Raw genomic sequence first — 22,228 nt, forward strand, 5'->3', positions numbered from 1 at the left:
AAAATACTTAACGGAAAACAAAACAAGTTTGATGGAGACAGAGATCAAGAAATGTGGACACGAAGGTGAGAGACACACAGAATGTGTTTGAAATGTTTCAAAAAAAAAAAAAAGCACAAACCAAAGACAAAAATTACTTCCTGTTTTTAGGAGAGGGCCAGTTGCCCCTCTTCTCTCCCCGATTGGAGCCTCCGTTCCCTGCCCCTCCTCCTCCGCCTACACCACCCCCACCTCCGGGCGGGCCCCGGGGGCCTCGCCCCCCTCCGCCACCCCCGCCCCCCACCCGCCGGTTCTGGCGCTCCATGCCGGGCCTCTGGCTGGAGAAGCTCCTCTTGTTGCCGGCCGCCTCTTTGGCTGACAGCTCCCGCTCTCCTCCTCCCCCACCTCCTCCTCCTCCTCCTCCTCCTCCTCCTCGGCCCGAGCCTGGGTGGTGGTGTGGGTGGTGCGAAGGGGGGTGGTGGTGGTGGTGCGAGGAGTACGACTTGTTGTTGCCGCCTCCTCCGCGCTCTCCTCCCACATTGCCTCCTCGCTGTTGTTCGCCTCCTCGGTCTCCTCCGTCGCGCTCGCGGAACTCTGTGAAGTCGCTGCTCTCGCTGGCCGTCTCCCACTCCTCGTTGGCGTGGTCGGAGTTCTGGTTGGAGACGTCGGGGGACTTGGCGCCGCTGCCGGCCGTGTTGTGGTTGTTGTGCCGGTGCTGCTGCTGCTGCTGCGCGTGGCTCTGGGAGGACGCGTTGCTGTTGCTCTGGCTGTAGTGGTGGTGGTGGCCGTGGCTGTTCATGTTCGCTCCGCCACTCCCGACGTGGCCGCTGTTACTGTTGCCGCTCGGCGTGGAGTTGCTGTTGTGGTTGCCGCCGCTGTTGTTGGGCAGGGCTGCGTTGCCGTGGTTCCCGTCGACCTCGGCAGGCGAGTTGGAGCGGTGCGGAGGGCCTCCGCTGCCGTTGATGCGCGCTGCGTTCTCGCGCTCCTTAAGCCGGCGGAAGCGTGGTGGCTTGTCCTGCTGGTGCTGGGTGCGACCGTGCCGGCGCCGCCTGGGGGGTCTCTCGAAGCTCCGCGGCCCAAACGAACGGCCCCCGTCCTGGCCCACAAGAGGCTGAGGTGCGCCCGTGGAGTTGGGCGCTTGGGGGTTGTTGGAGGAGGGCGCTTGACCTCCTCCGATGCTTCCGTTTTCCAATGAGCCCTGCGCGGGCGGCGGCGGTCCTCCGGTGGTGTTGGTGTTTGCGGAGGCCGGGGCTCCTGACTGGGGGTTGGTGGCTGCCGCTTGAGTCTGGAGCTCTCCGCCAGCTTTCTCTTTCTTGTCGCCGCCACCAACCCCGGCAGGCCGGTTGGGGTCCTTGGGGGGCGAGGGGTTTGTGGATCCCTGCTGTTGCTGCTTGCGTACACTGCCGGAGGACTTTGAGGACCAGCTGTGAGAGGAGGCTGAGCCAGGTCCCGAACGATGGTCCCGACCCATGCCTCCACCTCGTTCTCGTTCTCCTCGTTCTCCTCCTCCACCACCACCACCACCTCCGCTGCGGTACATGCCTCCCCCTGCGCCTCCGCCCCCTCGGCCCCGTCTGGAGGGCACTCCTCGAGGGGTGAAGACGCGGGATTGGGAGCCCCTGGGAGGAGGGCCGGACGACTGTCCACCGGATCCAGCGTGGTCTGGCCCGGTCCCGTTCTTGGCGCCTGTTTTCCGCTGCTGCTGCTGGGATGGCGGCAGGGGCGGCTGCTCGTCTTTCTCCGAGTGCTCGCTAACGCCGCTCTCGCTGCCCGTCTCTGAGCCGCGCTGACGCCGACGCTTGGGGATCTCCTCGTACTCTGAGCCCTCGCTGCGCGTCTCACTGCGGTTGCGGGCTCGCGCCGGGTTGTGCTGCGATGGGCCATGTCTTCCGCCACCCGATGGTCCACCATCGTGCTTGCCGCTGTACTCTTGGTGGTAGCCGCCGCCGCCGCCGCCGCCTCCTCGGAAGTCTCGGCTGCTCCTGCCGGCCGCTCGGCCCCTGCTGGTGCCGCCACCGCTGCTGCCCGCGTACGAGCCCCGGTAGCCACGACCGCGGCCGTAGAACTCGCCTCGGGTGCGCGGCGCTCGACTTCCACGGGGACCCATGCCCACGCCTTCGTGAGAGCGCTCGCGGTCCCTTCTGGAGGGTGGGGCAGCAGAGGAGATGTTCTGCGGTGGTCCTCCTGATGAGCCTCCGTCTGTGTCTTTGGGACCCTTGCCACCGCCGCCCCCTCCTCCTGCCATGCCTCGGTCCCTCCCTCCATTCCTGGACTTGTTGGCCGGGCCCGAGTCATCTTTGCCGGAGTTGGAGGTCTGGAAGCCAGGGTCCTGCTTGGCAGAGGCCTGGCCGCCATCTTGCCCGTCCTTGTCTTTGCCCGGTCCCTTCTCTCCTCCGTCGCCTTCTCCGCCCTCCCTCTTGCAGTCCCTCTGCACTGGCCGCTTGATGGGGCCGGCTCTCCTGTTGAGACTGCCGCCCCCTGGCTGCGTGGTGGATACCTTGCTGCCATCGGCGGACGGGTTCGCAGAGTCATCTGGCCCCGTGTGGCCACCGGGCCCCTTCCTGCCGCCGTGCTGCGAAGAGCCACCACCACTAGGGGCGCTGTTACCGGGCCGAGGGCCCCACTGCGTCTCCGTCTTGTGATCACGGCCGCCGCGCTGGCCGCCGGCCTTCGGGTGGTGGTGCTGCTGCTGCTGCTGCTGCTGTGGAGGAGCATGCTGGGATTGGGAGTGGTGAGGCGCCATCTTGTCCCCTTTCCTGCCTCCTCCAACGTGGCCGGCAGCTGCGGCGGCATCGTGGTCCTGCTGCTGGGAGGCCTGTGGATGGGCCAGCTGGTCCCTGGCAGAGGAGGACGAGGACGAGGAGGAGCAGGAGGAGGAGAGGGAGGGCTGATGGAGAGGGGGCGAGGGGTCGCTCTTCTTGTTGTGGTCGCCGCCTCGCTCCCCCCTGTCCCGGTCTCCTCGCTCCCCACGGCCGTTCTCCTGCTTGTGGGGGTAGAGTGAGAAGTGTGGGTGGTGGCCGGGGTGATGGTGATGCTGCTGCTGCTGCTGCATGTGACCGCTGTTCTCCATAGGGGAGAGGTCCGCCCGACCGTTACGGTCGTAGTGGGGGTGAGGGGCTCCCCAAATCTGACCCTGACCTTGCTGCTGCTGCTGTGGACCCCCTCCTCTGGGTCCCTCGTCCTGGTGGCCCCCGAAACCGTGCAGGGGTCCCCCACTTCCACCTCCGCCTTTCTGCTGCTGGTGGACAGCCATCCTTGCTCCTCCATCGGGGAAGCCGGCGTAGTTGCCGCGGCCGCCCATGAAGGGCTGGTGGTGGGGCACCTGGGAGCCCACAGGTGGGGGGGTCTGGTTGGAGGAGCCGGAGGGGGAGTTGGGGGCCATGCCGGGCTGCTGCTGCTGTAGAGAAGGACCTGGTCCCCCGTCACGCCCACGCACTGGAGGAGTGTCGCTGCTGTGGAGAACAGGTGAAGAGGAGGAGGTTAAGAGGATAGCTCATCACCACAGACTGGTAATATTTATCCATTATTTAACCAGAAATCAAGAAAACCAGAAACAAGGAAATCTACACAGTAATAAAAATAGTAGATTGTAGTAGTAATTCTCTTCTGATTGCCAAAAATCATTAATGGTGTCCATCTAATGTAGTGTTAAGTAGGTTATGTAATGTAACACAAGGTGATGGTAGCTCAGTACTTTATTGAACATTTTAGGTCGCTTTGTGTTTCACGTAATTAATTGTGCAAGATATTGCCTCGTTCTGCCTCGCATCACAAGGCCACAAGGCAAAAGGAGAGGAGGGAAGGTACTAGATTGAGTTGGATCCTAGCTGTTGTTTGTGAATATATTGTGGCTCCTTACCGCGGCCCTTTGCTCATGTCCTCCTCCTCGTGTGGCTGCTTCTGCCTGTGCGGGGAGCTGAGGCCCCGGCCCTCGCCCCCTCCTCCAGGGAACACCTCGGGCCCCCAGGCCATCTTGGGGTCCATGGGGGGTGTGCCGCGGTGCGGATGAGGGGGTCCCCCATGCTGCTGCTGCTGACGGTCAAACGAGTCCGAACCAGAGCCGCCGGAGTCTGAGCGTTCTCGAGTCATGAGTCCTGCAATAACCAGATGGGATCATGTTGTAGCCATGTTGGAAAAAAAACACTCAAACAAAACATACACCCAGGTATCCAGAGGTACATGTGTACCCCAGTCATGCTTTTCTCTTGCGTTTTGATCCACCACAAACTTTAATAATTTCTTTGGGCATTGCATACTACAACTTGCATGTATTTTCTACTGAACTTTTGCCCATGAGAAAATACACACCAAAATTCACATGCATCCATGCATTCATCATGTGTCCAAGCATAAACAACTTTTCATACATTACATTCTTTTACACATCACGTCAGTCAGAACATCTGCAAACAGTTACATATGTAGCTTTTTTGTGCGTAAACAAGCTTTGTACATTAACTCTGCTTTTGTAAATGTGCATTTAGATTGAGTGGTCTTCAAGTTTGTCAGAGGACACGCTCAACTTCTTGGAAAAAATGAATGACTTTGGGTGTGCGATAAAAGGTATCAACTTAGAGAAGAAAAATTTGCACTCACAAGATACGTCTCATTATTTATTTATAAATTACCACCATGTCCACCAGCAAACGCGTTTCAGCAATCAAGCCATCATCAGTGCGTGGTATATTTCATTTAGATTGAGTGCCAACTAAACTCACCAGAGGGGTGCATGGTGGGCGGGTAGTAGTCCATGGGCGGCGGGCGGCCCTGCATCATGCGGGGGTCCATGTAGGGACCCATCATCATCCAGCGCGGGTCAAAGTTCATGGCCAGGGGTGGGGGCCGGCCCATGGTGCCAGGCGGGTAGAGCTGGGGCCCGGCCTGCTGCTTGGGGCCTCCCTGGGGTGCAGTACCTGGCGAGGGGCCCTGGGGACCACCAGGCTGTGGCCCCTGCTGCTGCTGCTGCTGCTGGGACTGCATAGGGCCCTGGGCAGCTTGGCTATGCTGCTGTTGCTGTTGCTGTTGCTGCTGCTGCTGCTGCCACTGCTGCTGTTGCTGCTGCTGCTTCAGGAGCTGCTCCTGGGGAGATGGATGGACAGAGGGACAAGCGGAGAAGGCAAGAGTGAGGGGGAGTGACTGAAAGACACACATTGAATATTTGAAAATGAAGTAACGCTTGAATAACACTGATATGTTAGAAGGTTAGAATATTGGAAGATGGAAAAGACCCCCCAAAAAAACAGCTCTGTGGTTCTTGGTAGGGAAACAAGGTTGGAGGAAACAACTGGAGGCGCTTCATTGGCTTACACTAAGCACCACATTTGCACCTAATTTTGGGTGCTGGACTACAAATGGAAATGTTTGGGCCTTGCACCCGTTATCAGACTGTTAAGTGTGATGAAGCATACCCGCCAGAAATGCAACCTTTATTAAATACCCTTTCCATTTGTGTACAAACCCACGCACACACCCCAGAGGTGCAAATTAAACTTTTGCTTAATGTGAACTTTAATAAGCCACTCATTTATAAACTTTATTATTCTGTATCTGAAAATGCATCAGTCATTAGTTTTTATTTTTAGCATTTTGGCCTGTAGCCAGCCACAGCCAGCCAGCCAGCCAACCACACACACACACACACACACTGAGGGCTAAGATTTTTTTGTAGCGCTGTCCCAAACCCTGAGAGAGGGGTGGACACAATTGGGTCCTCCTCATTACATTGTATGGATGGGTGGGGATCTTTTCATATGACTTTGTCCCGGGCTCGACCAAAGCCATCAGCGACCCTGCTGCTGGCTGCTGGCGTTTGGAAAGAAAGAGAGCAGAGGAAAGGAAGAAACCAAATCTGACAGCATGTCCGGCATGCATAATTCAGGAGGGACTGGGAGCTCTCCTCTCCGCGCGGCGTCCCGTTAACATGCTTTCCTGCTCTGTTTGCCAACAGGGTTATGCAACTCCCCCAGCTAATGTCAGAAGATTAAAGCGAGCGAGCGAGCGAGCGAGCGCACTGAAGCCTGCCTGGCCACCACAGCCATCTGCAATGCAGCAGCAGTAAGTAAGCGGTAGCGGTAATGGCAGCCACAGTAGCCATTGAGGAGGAGGCGAAGGAGAGCTGAAGGGATGCTTCGTCTTCATTATGGAAATAGATGTCTTCATCATCAGGGCAGCATCCAAACAAGTCTGTATTCAAAAAGCCCCGTCCCCTCCGTCTGGGACTTTAAAACGATTCCTGTCACCTACTAAATTCGATTTTGGATGCAGGGAGTCGTATAAATAGAAACATTAAGTGAATGATGAATTGTGGTGTATATGAAAACACTGGCTGCCTTCAGCAAATGCTCCTGACTGCAGTCTCCAGAGTCCCAGACGCCACCCTTTCTCTGCCTCTGCCTTTCCATCATCTCATGAAAGTAGACTGAGCATCCTGAATGCGTGAGAACTGAGCCTGGATGCTGACCAGACGCTGACCCGGATTTAGGTGCCATTCCGCGGTCACCTTCTAATCCCACAAGGACTGCACGCAACTTGCTCATTTCCTGCCGTTCTTAACAGCACAGTGTGTCCTGCTAAATTGAAGTTGACTTCACTTATTTTATGCATGTCGCTCTATGCATGTCTGTCTGTACAATGAACCTATAACTCCTGGTAACAGTAGTGTAACAAATATTGATGGCAAAAATGCAAGGCAAATTTGAACAATATACATGTATATCGACACAGCAAATGGAAAACATGGAATATGTATTACCGGTATATGGCTTCATCTACATAAGGGTTACATAAAATGTTTATATAACTAAAACATTAGGACCCGATTCTGAAGAAAAGGGGAGATGTATTTATTAAATGTCAGGGGACCAGTGCTGTGAGTGTGTGCATCTGTATAATAAACTATATGCTATAAATACTGTAATCTGAAAGTATGTCTGTGTTTATGCATGCATGTGTGTGAATGTACAATGCATGCATGTACGCTATACCTGCTGTTGCCTCTGGAAGCGGGGTGGCAGAGACTTCTGGTATTTGGAGTAGCCCTGACCGGGAGGTCCACTAGGCTGTCGACCGGTGCCTCCAACCACCACCTCCATCTTCCCAACATCCTCTCCTCCTCCTCCGCCTCCTCTTCCACTGCGGACGTGAGGCACACCCAGGGTGTCCTCTTTGCCCTCCCCAGGCCCTGGGGGCTCCAGGAGCTTCTGCGGGGGCAACTGCTGCTGCTGCGGCGGTGGTGGCTGCTGCTGCTGTGGAGGGCCTGGTAGGGGAGCTCCCTGCTGGCTCTCTGGAGGGGACATGGAGCATCATGGGGCATTACTACAAACAGTTCATAACACAGTTTCATTGGACACTTCACATGTACAACACAGTACATTACTACATTACAACTTTTCCCCTTGATATTAGAGGTGCACCGAAAATTCGGCCGCAGAAAATATTCGTCCGAAAACGCAAAAAAAGACAGTTTCGGTTTTCGGCCGAAAGCCAATTGAGTGGCCGAATCGGAGGCCGAATAGAAAATGAATTGAAAATGGGCATTAATTAAACTAATTTCAGTTCTACTCTAACATTTGAAGTCTTCAAATACATTTATTTTCTTTCAAAAACATATCTAAAACATTTATTGTAAGCCGTAGATTTAAGCAATATTTTAAAATAGTGATTGAATAGTTATTATTCGGTTTCGGCCACAAATTTTAATTTCGGTGCACCTCTACATGATATTGTCCATGTTACGCAGAAATAAAATATATTTTTCGAAGCACTACTGGTTATTTTAGGTAGTATTGTTGTGAAACCGTAATCAATATAATACTTTTTTCAAAATAGGGCCATACCCTGACTTTATCATACACATTATATTGACATGTACACTGTATGTGGTACTGTACCTGTGTTGGAGTCATAGCTGCTGTTGCTGCCGGCCCTCTGCCGGTTGCTGGCGGCAGTGGTGCTGGCCTGAGCCTGAGCCTGAGCCATGGCAGACAGCGGCGGCTCCTCTGGGTCCACGCAGGGCGATGGGGGCTGGCTGACGTTGGGCGAGGAGGCAGAGGCCGACAGCGAGGGGCTGGGGCTGCTGGCCGACGCCACAGAGACGGCCGGGGACGGGGCTGACCCGTCTGGCCTGGTGGCGGCGGTTGTGGTGGAGGTGGAGGATGGTGCTGCAGAGCCGCCCTGGTTCTGCTGCTGCTGCTGATGCTTCAGGTCCAGGCGCTTGAGCTTCTCAGCGCAGGCCGCCCGCCTCTCTTCCTCCATGCGGCGCTCCTCTTCCTCCCGGCGGCGCCGGGCGCGCTCCACGGCTGCAGAGATCTCCGTCGACGACTGCTTACGCCGCTGACGCCACGTCTCATCCTCGTCCTCTCCGCCTTGACCTTGACCACCCCCGCCGCCTGGTGCCGTTGGCTGGGGGAGAAGGCCTGCCGAGGGGGGCGGAGGGGTCGGACCCCCACCACCCCCACCACCACCACCACTGCCCTGGTGAGGCCCCGGCCCCGGGGGCTTCTGCGATGCCAACAAGGGGCCGGAGTTCTGAGGGCCGGTCTGGTTGGACGAGCGCTCCTAAAGGATGGGAGAATCATTGGAGGATTTAAGGACATGTGCAGACAAGGTCGTTGTGAAGGTCATTCAATAATGAAAGACCATGGAGAGACAAGGACATGTAGTAACACATGGAGACAAAGTATGCGCCATCATGCTTTGGATGGGTAGAGTGGGCTGGATAATATAGAGATGGGAGGAGGGCAAACGCATGCTTTTTTGGTGAGACAAAATGGGTGCCGATGTATATGGACGAGGCTGGACAGCGAGATTGACTGGTTGACTGACGTCATTGATTGACTGACAGATGACAGCCCCATGTACCTGTCGGTAGAAGGAGTAGGGCCCCTGTCCGAGGAGAGGCCCTGGTGGGGGGGAGTGCTGCTCCCGAGGGCCACCCAGTCCAGACCTACGGCCCTGCACACACGCACACAATACCATCAGCCGCAGTTGGGGGAGGGCGGGGCGCACTACTCTATGCTGCTCTGCTCTGCTGTTGCTGCTGTGCTGGTCTGTTAGCCCAGGGGAGTATTCCTTCAACCTGGCTCAGTAGTAAACCCAGTTAAGTTAACCGTGAAGTAGAGGTCAACTTATTTTGTTACCACAGTGACTATTTTTAGAATGCTTGCACACCTCCTTTTGCCAGGTGCGTAAGAGTGGAACCACTGGGTCACCAACGTAGGGACAAAAAAAAGGTCCTGCACACTGTCCGGGAGCTTTTTTTGTCTCTTACCACAGTGACACCATATAGGCTATCTCTACTAGCCGATTTTCCACTTCTTGTAGGTTAACTTGGCCCGGTTTATCACTTTTACATTTTTCTTGAAATGTCCACCCAGTAGAGAGAATAAACATTCCTACCTGCTGGGGACCTTAAATATCATAAGCTTGAAAACGACTCAACAGTACAGGTCTCCACCACTTCTCGGCACTGCATTCAGTTGTTGAAACACTCAGTCTAACTGAAGTTTTTTAACAGGTGCTCTGCTTTAGGAAAAAAATAATCCCTTCCACATATACACAGAGATTTAATCCAATGCATGCCCATTAGGTGTGAACACGCATCCAATCTTACATACAAGATCAAGTCTTCTGCACGCACGCACCAACGTCTGTACCTGATAGGGTGCCGCTTGCCTGGGCCAGGTGCCCGATCCCTCCTCGGCCCAGCCTGGCTTGCTGGAGGGGGGCGTGGGGCTGTCTGTGGCAGGGGCCGGTGGGGTACGGCGGGAGTCCCCTCCGCTGTCAGACGCACGCGAGCGGGACACCGGGCCGGGTCCATCCTGAGCACGTGGTGGCAGCTCACTGAGGGATGAGAGAGACATGGAGACATCAGTGAAGGCACTAACGACAGAAACGATTGATGAGGAGACGACCACCATCAGGAGTTTATTCCGGAATCAATACGACGGAAGGTTCTAAGCCATAGACCTCAGGTCAATATTCATAGCTGGGTTACCACATTCAGAATCTTTGCTATCGACTCATGGGCACAGGGGGTGGCAAACCAGTTTCTGACAGAACCACCTTATGGCATGATGCCATAAAGGGTCGCGTGCAAGTGACTAAAAATGAAACATCGATGTGGCCCAGTTCAGCTTTTCCTTTTCAGCTTCTAGGTCAACCCTACAGTTCATACAAGTGAATCTCTGCAGTGATTGTTGGATGTGAACAGGTGTTACATCACAATGTATTAGCAATGCTGTAGTCTAAGCTAAACGAGTTATTCCAAACAATGGGTTATTGCTTTCAGGTTTAAAATGGAGAACGCAAGACATTTCTCATTTCTCCTTTACAATACTGTACACCAGATCATGGCTTCGCACTTTGGATGGACAAAGTAACTGATTAGGGTGACAAGACCACATAGCAACATTTCAGCACATTTTTCATACAGTGTTCCTGTTCTGTTTTTTTTTTCTCGCCCACCACAGGCCCGTCAGCATATTTTTGCAGCAAATGTGCATCTCTGGGATGAACTTGTGACCTCATGCCAACACTGCCACATGCCACAGGGGCACCTCATTAGTCAGCATCCCCTGCTCTGTCACACACACACACACACACACACACACACACACACACACACACACACACACACACACACACACACACACACACACACACACACACACACAATCTTCTCCTTTACTCACTCAGTACCACCACAAACAAACACACACACACACACACACCCTCTCTCTCTCACTCCTTCTCAATGTTCTCGCTCTCTCACACACACACCCTTGCTCTGTCTTACCGAGTGCCATTCTTGCTGTCGCTCCTCTCCTCCTCTCCGTCCTCTTCTCCTTCGTCGTCACTGAACTTCAGCTTGGCCGAGTAGTCAATCTCCTCGTGAGCTCCTGCCAGCACAAGCGGACACGTGAGCGGGACGGGCAGACTGTGTGTGTGTGTGTGTGTGTGTGTGTGTCAGACAGTGTTGCGTGTCTCAGACGGGTTTTTGCTGACACACAGTCTGCTGATACTGAGGTTTCTTCTCCTCTTGCCCCCCCCCCCCCCCTCTTTCAAGAATTCAATTAAAACGCTGCCTTTCAACTCATCCAAACTCTCCAAAGTATAAAACTCAGATATGCTGGTGTGTGCTCATCCTCTGCAGTGTGTGTTACACTCTCTACCCCCCCTACGTCTCTTTCTCTCTCTCGCTTTCTCTCTGCATAGATGATCACCTTGGGGAGTTATGCAGCCCTGCTTGCAGGCCTTTTTTCCGCTAATTCATCAAACTACGTCTCTCTCTCTCCCTCTCCCTCTCCCACTCACACACACACACAAAAGAGACACGGTGGAGCACAGAGTGAAAAGCTGAGCTCATAAGTCTTCCCAGGCAAAACAAGATGGTCAATGAGTCACAGCAAATAAGCTGCACGTTCCTCAGAAATGCCAAGAACTACACAAGTTCAAAGCTGAGGACGCATCAATGGAGAGGGGACATTTTCCAGGTGTTCAGCTACACACCACATCATCACAGAAACATTGGTATGTTAAGCGAATTTGATTTCATTCTCCTCTGACCTCTGCCATAAACAAGGCATTTTTGCCCAAAGAACCGCTACCTGTAATATTTTCTCTTTTTCGAACCGTTCGAACTCTAGAGATGGTTGTGTGAATATCCCAGTAGATCAGTATTTTCTGAAAAAAATTGAATCAAGCCCTTTCGGCACCAACAGCCATGCCATGTTCAAAGTAATTTAAATCACCTTTCTTCCCCATTATGATGCTCGGTTTCAACTGCATCAGATGATCTCGACCATGTCTACATGCATAAATGCATCAAGTTGCCACCATGTGATTGGCACACACACACACACGCACACGCACACCCCTCTGGTCTCCTCACCTGCCCAGCCCTCGTCTCCGTCCTGGTGGTCCAGCTCGTCGAGCTCCTTCAGGTCGTCCTGCTTGAGGATGGAGGGCCGCTTCACCACCTCCCCTCCCCCACGGGGCCCTCCTGGGGGCCGCCCCTCGGGGCCCGGACCGCCTCCTGGACGAGAGAACCTGCACAGCGCACAGATTGACACAATGAAAAATGGAACATGAAGGAGGGCAAGTGTTACAATATATGTATTACGTTCATTATATCTAACTGTTTGAAAGTTCTTTACATGTCTTAAGGCAAAAGACAATCTAAAGTGTGAAGTGTTAAAATATCTTGCAACAGTAACTCATTGACAGCAGTCATACGCCTTCTCTTTACATCTTCAACAAGACTACTCTGGTAAATACACTGAATACAAGCAAGTGTGTCCAGGCTATGGCTTTCTGGATCAGGCATTTACAATGTCAACTTTTGTCATCTGCAGCTGTAGACTTCAGTGCAGTAGGATCTAAGATGAATGTGATGTGGTAGAGTAGCATGCGTACCTGTGGGCCTCGTTGGGCTGCGGGTACCTGTAGGGCCCCTGGGGGCCGTATGGAGGTGAGAAGGGCAGGTACGGTGGGTACATCTGAGGGAACACACACACACACACACAATCAACAGGTAAATACAAATAGGTAAACTAAGCAGTAGACAAACAGGACCATCAATAATTTACTCTAAATAGGTCTCGCTGCACTTACAGTCAATTGAACAAATTTAGTCAGATAAAGCCATATTTTTTTTTCAACCAAAGCCATACACAGGGTTCCCACACATTTATCATGAACAAATTCAGGCACTTTTCAAGCACCTTCAAGCACCAAATTTTCAGTTTTCCAGCACCTTTGATAGGTTTTAAGATGCAGTTTCCTGCATTCTAATCAATTTTAGGGTGTCGAATGGCAAATCCCATCTGACAATCTCACTCCCTCAGAATTTGTATGTACCTGAACCATTTACTTGTATTATTTGGCTTACCGAGTTTGACTTGACAAAAATGTAAAACATTTTCAAGCACTTCACCACAAATGCAAGCATTTTCACAACCTTGAAAACACTTAATTGAAATTCAAGCATTTTCAAGGAATTCAAGCACCAGTGGGAACCCTGCATACACTTCCCCTTCAAATAAATAAACAAATAAAGTGACAAGAACCAACATTTCAAGTCACAGCACTTACGAAGGGAGGTATGATTCCGCGGTAGGCGGCAGGGTTGAACTGGGGTCCAACGGGGGGCTGTGGGAGTGGCAGGCCGGGGCCTGCGGCGGGGTTCCTAGGCGGCCCAAGGGCCGAGGGGTTGGGCGGCTGCAGGGGCGGCTGGAGCCCACCTGGCCCCTCCATCAGCAGGGCTACCCCGGGGCCGGGGCCAGGGCCACCCTCCGCCACCAGGCCACCCTCCCCGCCCGAGGTGGGCGCCAGTGCTCGGCCCCCACCATCCCGCCAACTCATCACATCTGCAGCACAAGGAAGAGGGAAAGGGCAACAAGAGGCAGTAAGTCAGAGAGGGATGCACTGAACGTCTAAGTAATTGAAATGAAGTAAGATGTGAGAGGTTTAGATACAGTATGCTTGTATATGTTGAGCGTGCATGCTGACTCTGGGAGGCCGAGACTTGTTCAGGGCCCATATAACTGTTCTTTGTGTATATTCGGCACATCTGTTCAACTGCTCACTGACGCAAATTTGTAATCAGCCAATCACCTTAGTAACATTTGAGCACTGTTGCAATGCCATGGCCTACATGAGTATTGCTGCGGGCAATTCTGAAGGCAAAAGGGGGTCCGACCCATACTAGGAAGGTGTACCTAATAGAGGTGCACCGAAATGAAAATTTGTGGCCGAAACCGAATAATAATTAATCTCTTGGCCGAATACCGAAACGTTACAATTCAGTCAAAAGTTATCAAAAGTAGGATTCTTCACTATTTTTATATATTACGGGTTACAATAAATCTGTTGACATGATTTTGAAAGAAAATAAATGTGTATTTGAAGTCTTCAAATGTAAGAGTAGAACTGAAATTAGCTTAGTTACCGCCCATTTTCAATTCATTTTCTATTTGGCCTCCGATTCCGCCACTAAATTGAGTTTCGGCCGAAAGCCGAGTGTCTTTTTTTGTGTTTTTGGCCGAATTTTTTCTGCGGCCGAATTTTCGGTGCACCTCTACATAATAAAGTGGCCAGTGATTGTATGTTTAGCATGTGTACAGTACACTACGCGCGCATGCGCGCGCTACATGTCTCTATGTGTGTATTACTTACTCTGGGGGCGGAGGCTTGGTCCGGGCCCATACAACTGATCTGCAGTGGCCTGTTCTCTGCCAGCTCTGTCCTGGTCGCCAGCCGCCTGCAGGGTGGGAAATTCCTCGCGAGAGAATGGCGACAGTTGGTTTGATCCCTTTCCACCTGCAACAGCACGAGGGATTAACACTGGACTTATGAAGTGCATATAAAGGCATCAGACAACCCTCAAGGTCCATTAGATTGAAGTGTTGTCTTGCGCAAGTCGTGTGTAGTGTGATGTGATTTACAAGAAAGGCAGTCATTGTGTGTCATTGTGCGGCATGGTCTTCCTCACTCACCATCTCCTTGTGCTCCAAGTGTAACACTGGCCTGAGCCCAGGACCTTGCCCCTGCGCCCAAAGCTGTAACTGGGACCTGCAACACATACACACACATACACACATGATAAAAAAACTCAGTTAAAGATATGTCTTCAATTTATTTATTTTTTAATAATTTTTTTTTTTTTAAATCGACCATTATGACTATTGAGAATAGATTATAGTACACACACATCAGGTGTCAATCCTAGGTTTGGTCAGTGAAAAACCTGCCAGATAGGCTACTCGATCAAGGCCAACACTGTATGGCAGGAATTTTACTTTCTGAAACCAGATATTAACACACTTCTGGTGCAAACGAATGTTGAAACCCATTTCAGAATATTATATTGATGGTATATAATACAGTAACAGGCAGTAGAGGGTGAAAATGTGGTAGTGACCTCTTGGTTGGTGGGCACCTCTTGGATTGGTGGGGTTCTCGGCTGGCTCACTGCAGGCGTCTGTGAATCCACAAGCTGCTGCGACTCCGGCTGCTGTGCCGACAATGCATCGGTACTGAGGAGGGGGAGAGAGGAGAGCACAACAAGGAAGAGGAGAGCAGGAGAGAGAGAGAGAGAGAGAGAGAGAGAGAGAGAGAGAGAGAGAGAGAGAGAGAGAGAGAGAGAGAGAGAGAGAGAGAGAGAGAGAGAGGGAGGGAGGGAGGGAGGAAGGGTGAGTAGGAGAGCAGAGGAAAGCAGTGGAGAGAGGGGGAGGGGAGAAAATGAGGGAAAAGAGTGGAGGGGACAGAGACGGGGAGAAGAGCAGAGGAGAGCACAGCAGAGTAGAGATGAGATGGAGAGAAAGAGGGGGTGAAGAGGGGGGAGTTGATTGAGAGCAAGTGAGGAAGGGATGGAGGGAGGGAAAGATGGCGACATGGAAAGAAAAGACGGGGGGGGGAGACAGAGAGAGAGAGAGAGAGAGAGAGAGAGAGAGAGAGAGATGGGGAGTGGAAAGAGGATAAAGTAAGTGAAACAGTGATAGTGGTGCTGTTATGAGATTAAGGAAACACACAGTGAAGTCAGACCCCCACCCCCCCCACTAACAGCAATTAGATCAGACACCACCGACCACAGCTCCTAATGGACGCTTTTATCAACCGGCAGTCTGACATGCAATACATCATACATCAGAGAGAGAGAAAGATAGAAAGAAAGTGAGTGAGGGAGAGGGAGAGAGAAAGTGAGAGTGTGTGAGTGAGAGTGAACGTGAGAGTTGAGTGACGGACTCTCCTAGTCTCTGCTGCTTCTCACTCTCCCTCTCTCCACTGAGTAACCTGATTAAGGCACTCCTGATCAAAGTTTTAGGACAACAAATCGGCAGACATTCATCATCCTGCCGCTCAATAACACTCTCCAAGCATCATGCTGAGATAAGGACATTAAACGAGGATCTTGGCAATCACCATTTGTGTAATTTCATCCCCACTGTGAGGGATGTAACAGTTGGACATACGCAGGACTTCTCCTGTGCATTACTGGTCCACTCCCAACTGACAAACGTAGATAGGTCATTACTCTGATGTATTGTCATTCATGTTAGGTTCAGCTACATATGTGCATTGAAGATAATGCCTAACATTTACACCACAGGTGGGAACATGTTGGTCTTTGTGTGTGCCTCGAGAAGCTGTTCTCAGCATCACTGCATAAGGCAGAGTCACTCTGCATGGCACTTTAGATGTGTACAACCGTACCAAAGAGGTTGAATTAATAAAGAGGATTCAAAACACGCCCACCCAATGCAAAAAGGTGTGCTCAAGTTGGGTCTCCTAAGGGGGCGTTGTCCCCTCTTTCTTCTTCTATTTTTGAGGTGTTTGCACAAGAAGTGCGCTACCACCATCTACAGCACTAAGGGGACTTCATTTATTCTCAACCTCAGGACTCCGAAGTAAGGCCCGACCGATATATTGGCCCCACCGATATATCGGGCCGATATTTAGCATTTTTGGGATGTCGGTATCGGCCATACTTTCAAGAAATTTCCATCCATAAGTTTGTATAACTTTCACGACCAGTTTTTCAGTCGTTTCATTCTAAATGCATCTTCTATTCTGCTCTCCCCACTTTGAGTCCATGAGAGTTCATTTTTATAACTAATTACATGTGTATATATAATAATAATTTATATTTCATTACATTTTATTATGAACAATATTTCTATATATCGTTTGCACATCGGTTATCGGCCTCCCATTTCCATAAATATCGGTATCAGTATCGGCCCTGAAAAAAAACATATCGGTCGGGCCCTACTCCGAAGGTCTCCTAACCGAAGGTCTCCTAAAGGGGCATTCACCCGACATAAAGTGGATACCGGAAAATAACTAAAATGATCTCTGTCTATAAGACCTCTGACCATACTGTGCAGATAAATGACATGGAGGAGCTTTTTATTATGCCAGGAAGGGGAAGGCGGACGTGTGGAAGGAAGTGCTCACCTCTTTGGGTCTGCTGGATCCTGCTTGCTTGCCCATCCTGTACCGTCTTTGGGAACGAGCGAGACGTTGGGGTCGTTGCCTTTGTTCTCCGCCTTTAGACTGGGCAGGTTGGCAGGGGGAGGCATGCGCCGCGCGGAGGACACTTTACCAAGAGACTGCAAGCCATGACGAGGGGCAACTAGAGGCAGAGGGAGGAGAGAGGCAAGAGAGAGACAATTAGACACAGATAAGAGAGGAGAAAGAGAGAAAATTAGACAAAGAGGGAGAACATAATTTAGGGAAAGAGAAGAGAAACAGGGATGGATAAAGAGGATTAGAGAAGGGGGTGACAGACAGAAAGAAAGAGAAAGATGAACAGATGATCAGAAGGATAGCATGGAAGCAAGAGAGAGAGAGAGAGGTAGAGATAGCGAGGGAGCGTCTCAATAGCACAGAAAGTAAAGTAGTGCTGCAACATGATCCGTGTGGGCCTGCAAAGAGCAGACGCATAGAGAGAGAGAGAGAGAGAGAGAGAGAGAGAGAGAGAGAGAGAGAGAGAGAGAGAGAGAGAGAGAGAGAGAGAGAGAGAAACCAGGAGGCTCCATAGAAAATGTCAGCAGGAGAAACGAGATAGCTTAGCTCAGGTCTGACTAAAAGCTGCTACTGTGCTTCTGTTCCACTGGCTAAAGGGATCTACCCTCAGCACAGAGACACTGGCACAGAATGGAAGCCATTTCCGATTCTTCCCCTTGCAGTGCAGAGACAAGGCCATTGAGGAGAATGGTGAGGAAGGTCTATACTAGCCTGCATGTCACTGGGGAGCAGCTACACACATCTAGCCACAGGATAAAGACAGTGAAGCAAAATGGGGGCCATTTTCCCAATCCGCTCTCCCTTCGCTGCGCTAACTAAGGACAATTTGTGAGGAAAGTCTACTTTCCCTCCACAGAAATGAAAGCTTAAGCTTCACGCTGAAAACACTTACACAGCACAGCTGTGTGCAACTTCCACCCCTGCTTCTTAGGATTTCTTTATGGAAGACAAGAGAGCGCCCGTAGGGCGAAAATGAGGTACTACCAAGTTGCAAAAGACTATCATAAGCAAAATAGCATAGCAACCAATTTTGCAATGCAGTGCGGTTGCAACTGGTCCCAGCCTCCTGTAAAATCAAACAAGACTGCATGGAGAGGAGCTGTGCTGGCCTAGCAGGGAGGGGAAGGCTCCCTGGTCACAAGAGGACCTCTGTGTGTCTAAGGACGAGCCCTACACCACTGCTCTGCATGACGCCTGGCCCGGGTGGCTTCACCAAGATGGATTCTGGGAGCACACAAATTTGGGATGGTTCTTGGGCCTGGAAACTGACAGGAAGCCCTTGATAACTAAGCCCATTAACATTATATATTTTAGCATTATATTATTGCGTAGCTGCATGTGTAAACTAGCAGTGGCCCTGAAACAGAACGTCAAGCAATATTTAGGCACCTCTGACACAACTTAGGGAGCCAGGATGGACAGGAGAGCAGAGTGGAGTCAAGAAGGCAAAGAAACAGACCACCCACCCCCCCATTTGCATGACTGTACTGGCGTGACTTTGAATTGGGGATGTTAACCGGTAACCGGTTAACCGATAGTCGACCAGATCAACGATAACCGGTTAAAATGTTCTGCCATCGGTTGTAATAATAATAATAACAATAATTAGAATAATAATTTCCTGCTAAAAAGCCCCAAGAAATGATAATTTTGAGGTTTTAGAACGATAATTCAGCAATTTCCATCTGGCAACAGTGGCTGGACATGGCAGGTCCTGTCTGTGCAGCCAAAAAAAAAAAAGGCTTATGTGGGAAAAAAAAAAAAAAATCAGTGCTGTGCATATCAGGCACGCGAACGTTGTATAATTTAAGATTACCGGTTAACCACCGGTTAAAGAGTCTCAGTAGCCGGTTAAGAGTTTTTTTCATTTTTCGCCATCCCTACTTTGAATAATGCCTTATTCCTCTGAAACCCCCTTCTCTGCCGCTGCAGCATCTTTACTCCTCTAACAAGCATGAATGAGCTCAGTTTCTTTCTTTGGCGTATCGGAATCCATCTTTCCTCGTTTCTCCAGCTCAGCTCTTTGAGCTGGAGGATTAAGTCGGTCACTGTCATCGGCGTGCAACAAGAGAGGGTTCAGCCGAGGGCCCAATCAAGTTTATTATATCCCTTAAGATAGCTGCCGGCCAGTCAGCCAGAAAACAACCCATAACCTCAAGTAGCGCCTTGACTACAACCCACACCCTGGCTTTGAGCAGAACAACCAGTCTACATCCAGCTCTGAAAGCAACACGTGATTTCTTCCATCACATCCAAGTAAGCTATATTTGAGTTGAGAAAAAAACATAAGGGGAAATATAACCAAAGAATAAACTCTTGCGCATCACACCGAAATTTTGTCTATTCACAGTCAAGATCACAACAAAAGATAGTGACATAAAATAAATAAATAAGTAATAAGTCATAATTAGAATTAGGGCTGGGTTCAAAAGATCAACCCAAAATCAGACATCGATTCACGTGCAAAAAGTCCAATCCAAAACTTTGTGGATCGACCTTCGCAGATGAACACAGGCACTATATTCTCATGTCATGCAGCTCTCTTCTGTTCTGGATTTACAACAAAACACAGACCCAAGAAAATACCATGTAATTCAATATTGACAAACAATCAGTTTTACACATTTAGAAGGTGTCTCTAGTAGCGTTACTGAGATATTATGTTGACAGTTTATGGTCTTCGTGAAAGTTATTTTATATCAGAATTATTTGTGTTTATTATAGGCTAATAAATAGTCTGTTTAATGGCAGGGGGTTTGACATGGTCACGCTTTTCCCACGTTTCTCTCATATTTCATGTTTGTATGGGCATCAGAGGCTGAGATATTAAGGTTTTTATAAGCACCGTTGACATTTGACATTTAAAAAAAAAAAATTAGCCATAAATGGGTTAGAGTGACAATCCGGTAAAGCAACATCGAATAAAATTGCACATTGAATTGGATTGTGATCTTCTGGACCGGAATTAACTCAATCCAGAAAATGTGGAAAGATTCCCAGCCCTAATTAGCAGAGGAATTTAATTCAGCAGACAATGTGATTAGCCTCAATATATGCAATTAATTGCCCACAAAAAACAAACAGCTGCTACGAACAAAATAGACAGATATCTTCAGAAGATCAGCTGAAAGAACAGAAAGTCTCAGCAGACAAGCAGCAAAACTGACTGTATGCTTATCATACATCTGATCTATATCTCCACCGAGAATGATTTGCCTCAGAGCCAGCAGAGCACAACACAACAAGATGCATCAATTTGAATAGTTAGCCTCGCTATCTGAATTCCATGCTGGAGAGTATATATAGACTTAGTGGATGGAAAAAGGCGCAGAAAGGATGTGAAACGTTTAATGTGGCAGGAGGAAGCCGGAGTCCACTTCCCCTGTCATTTCCTTTCACCCCTCATAACAATAGAGTGACCATGGCAGGCCAGCTAGGAGAGTAAAGCAACCCACAAGGACTTACCAACTGGCTTCTGTGTTTCAAGGCTCTTTCCTTTGTAGGTATCAAACAGGTTGAGAGATGCATACTTGGTTTTGCCATCCTTCCCCTTTGCCGTTTGCCCAGAGCGCTCTGACATTGCGCTGTCCGCTCATTGAGTATGGTGAGCCCTGAGACTGAAACAGAAAGTGAAAGGAGTTTCAACACCACTGAAACACTTCATATATGTGTAACAAGACAGTGCTTAGCAGCAGACACAGCAAGACCACAAACTAACTCTTTATCACCATTGGTCAGATTAGGATCTCTTATGTTTCAAAATCACCATTTCACAAGGAAAACAGTTGAGGGGGGGAAAGGCAGCAAGAAGTGTAGTTGCCATGGTGACCATTATAAATGATGTTCCTCTACGTCTGCCCTGAACTGAGCGGGTGGCCTCCATAGCAACACCACCACTGACTATGTTTTACTGCCTGCCAATAAAATCAATGGACCTGACATCTTGCAGATTTATAACAGTGCTTTCCCTCCTCTAAGCATCTAGTGATGGAAGTACAGTGTTTGTAGTAGAGTGCAATGGGCCATGTTTACCATCTTCATCAGTGAATCAGTGAAATGACAGGAGGAGATCATACCAGCAGTGATCAGTATTTCAACTTTGACATGATGGCAGGTATAAAAAATGAACGCTGTACAATCATATCTGTAGGGAAACGATTTATTATGGATTGCAACACATCTCCAAAGGAATATGGCTGTCTTAGCATGGCACAATGAAACATCCCATGCGAAATTACAAAAACATCATTATTGCAGGGCATTACATTGTAATCTACAATGTGGTTATATTCCAGTCGAGGTCGAACTGGGCAGCCCCAAAGACAAACTGAGATATCGCTGAATCAAAACGCACCGCAATCTTTTAACCACTGGTTATTACACAATCGGAGGGCGTTACATGATGGGAGGTACAGACTCCTGCACTTGTTTCCATCAGATGCGTAACCCCATGGGTACATCAATGTGCATACAGAGCATAGGTACCAGTTAGGTACCATTTTGTTCAGCCATCAAAACAAACGTAAAATCCCTCCGGCCATCAAAAACAACGACGAGTCGAATTGAAATGCCCAATCTGCCACAAGCCGTATTCTTAGAGAACACGGACTAACCAAAGAGATTATGAAATTGGGTCGTGGGATGGCCGGCAAGCAGCACCACAATTTACGTAGAGATTAGCTAACCAACATTAGCTAGCCATAACCTTTCACGAGGCCGACGTTTACTATATCCACTAGCTGTCAAAGTGGAATGGCTAAGTCGATATCAAAACACAACGCCGTGCCGATCGGAACACAAAGCTAAATTCTTTCTATTACCGGATGCAACTGAATCAATCGTTACCTAATAAAATGCAGCTAGTGCGTAAAATTAGCCGTAGACTTCGGCTAGGACCAACCCTAACTGGCTTGGGCAGTTATGCTCGCTATAACGTTGCCATAAAACCACATGTATCCTTTACTGAAAGCCCAAATCATTCTATCACGCAAGTCTGCATGTAGGTCAAATAAACTGCGTGGCCAAACCCGCAAACCAGTGAGCTAAATTCGCCAGTCTGTGCAGGCAACAATTTAGCAATGAAGCTAGCTAGCAACCACTATGCGGCCTCCATATTTCGTCGTGAGGACGAGGGCTGCTTAACGTTTCAAAATATTGCATGCATCTTCGGAATTTACTGCCTGGAGACAACATGTAATGGCACGGGAAGTGGTTACATCGG

The 22,228-nt window shown here is 50.0% G+C and overlaps 1 protein-coding gene across 3 annotated transcripts in view; it reads right to left on the reverse strand.

Annotated features, from left to right (window-relative positions):
* prrc2a (proline-rich coiled-coil 2A) overlaps positions 1–22,228 on the reverse strand; it is a 23,317-nt gene continuing 1,089 nt past the window's right edge. For 2 of the 3 annotated variants that reach the window (XM_063185612.1, XM_063185611.1), the window contains 16 exons: positions 20,473–20,624; positions 16,936–17,113; positions 14,900–15,014; positions 14,475–14,550; positions 14,155–14,298; positions 13,072–13,346; positions 12,394–12,476; positions 11,870–12,027; positions 10,775–10,877; positions 9,633–9,819; positions 8,839–8,931; positions 7,869–8,535; positions 6,963–7,261; positions 4,698–5,058; positions 3,839–4,073; positions 1–3,431 (listed from right to left, as the gene is read on the reverse strand). In XM_063185612.1, the coding sequence (XP_063041682.1) occupies positions 134–3,431; positions 3,839–4,073; positions 4,698–5,058; positions 6,963–7,261; positions 7,869–8,535; positions 8,839–8,931; positions 9,633–9,819; positions 10,775–10,877; positions 11,870–12,027; positions 12,394–12,476; positions 13,072–13,346; positions 14,155–14,298; positions 14,475–14,550; positions 14,900–15,014; positions 16,936–17,113; positions 20,473–20,587 (6,387 nt within the window). In that variant the 5' untranslated portion in view covers positions 20,588–20,624 and the 3' untranslated portion in view covers positions 1–133. The remainder of the gene's footprint in view (positions 3,432–3,838; positions 4,074–4,697; positions 5,059–6,962; positions 7,262–7,868; positions 8,536–8,838; positions 8,932–9,632; positions 9,820–10,774; positions 10,878–11,869; positions 12,028–12,393; positions 12,477–13,071; positions 13,347–14,154; positions 14,299–14,474; positions 14,551–14,899; positions 15,015–16,935; positions 17,114–20,472; positions 20,625–22,228) is intronic. The other variant, XM_063185613.1, reaches the window with a different exon arrangement.

This window comes from Engraulis encrasicolus, chromosome 20 (assembly GCF_034702125.1).
Source record: "Engraulis encrasicolus isolate BLACKSEA-1 chromosome 20, IST_EnEncr_1.0, whole genome shotgun sequence".
Lineage (NCBI taxonomy): Eukaryota > Metazoa > Chordata > Actinopteri > Clupeiformes > Engraulidae > Engraulis > Engraulis encrasicolus.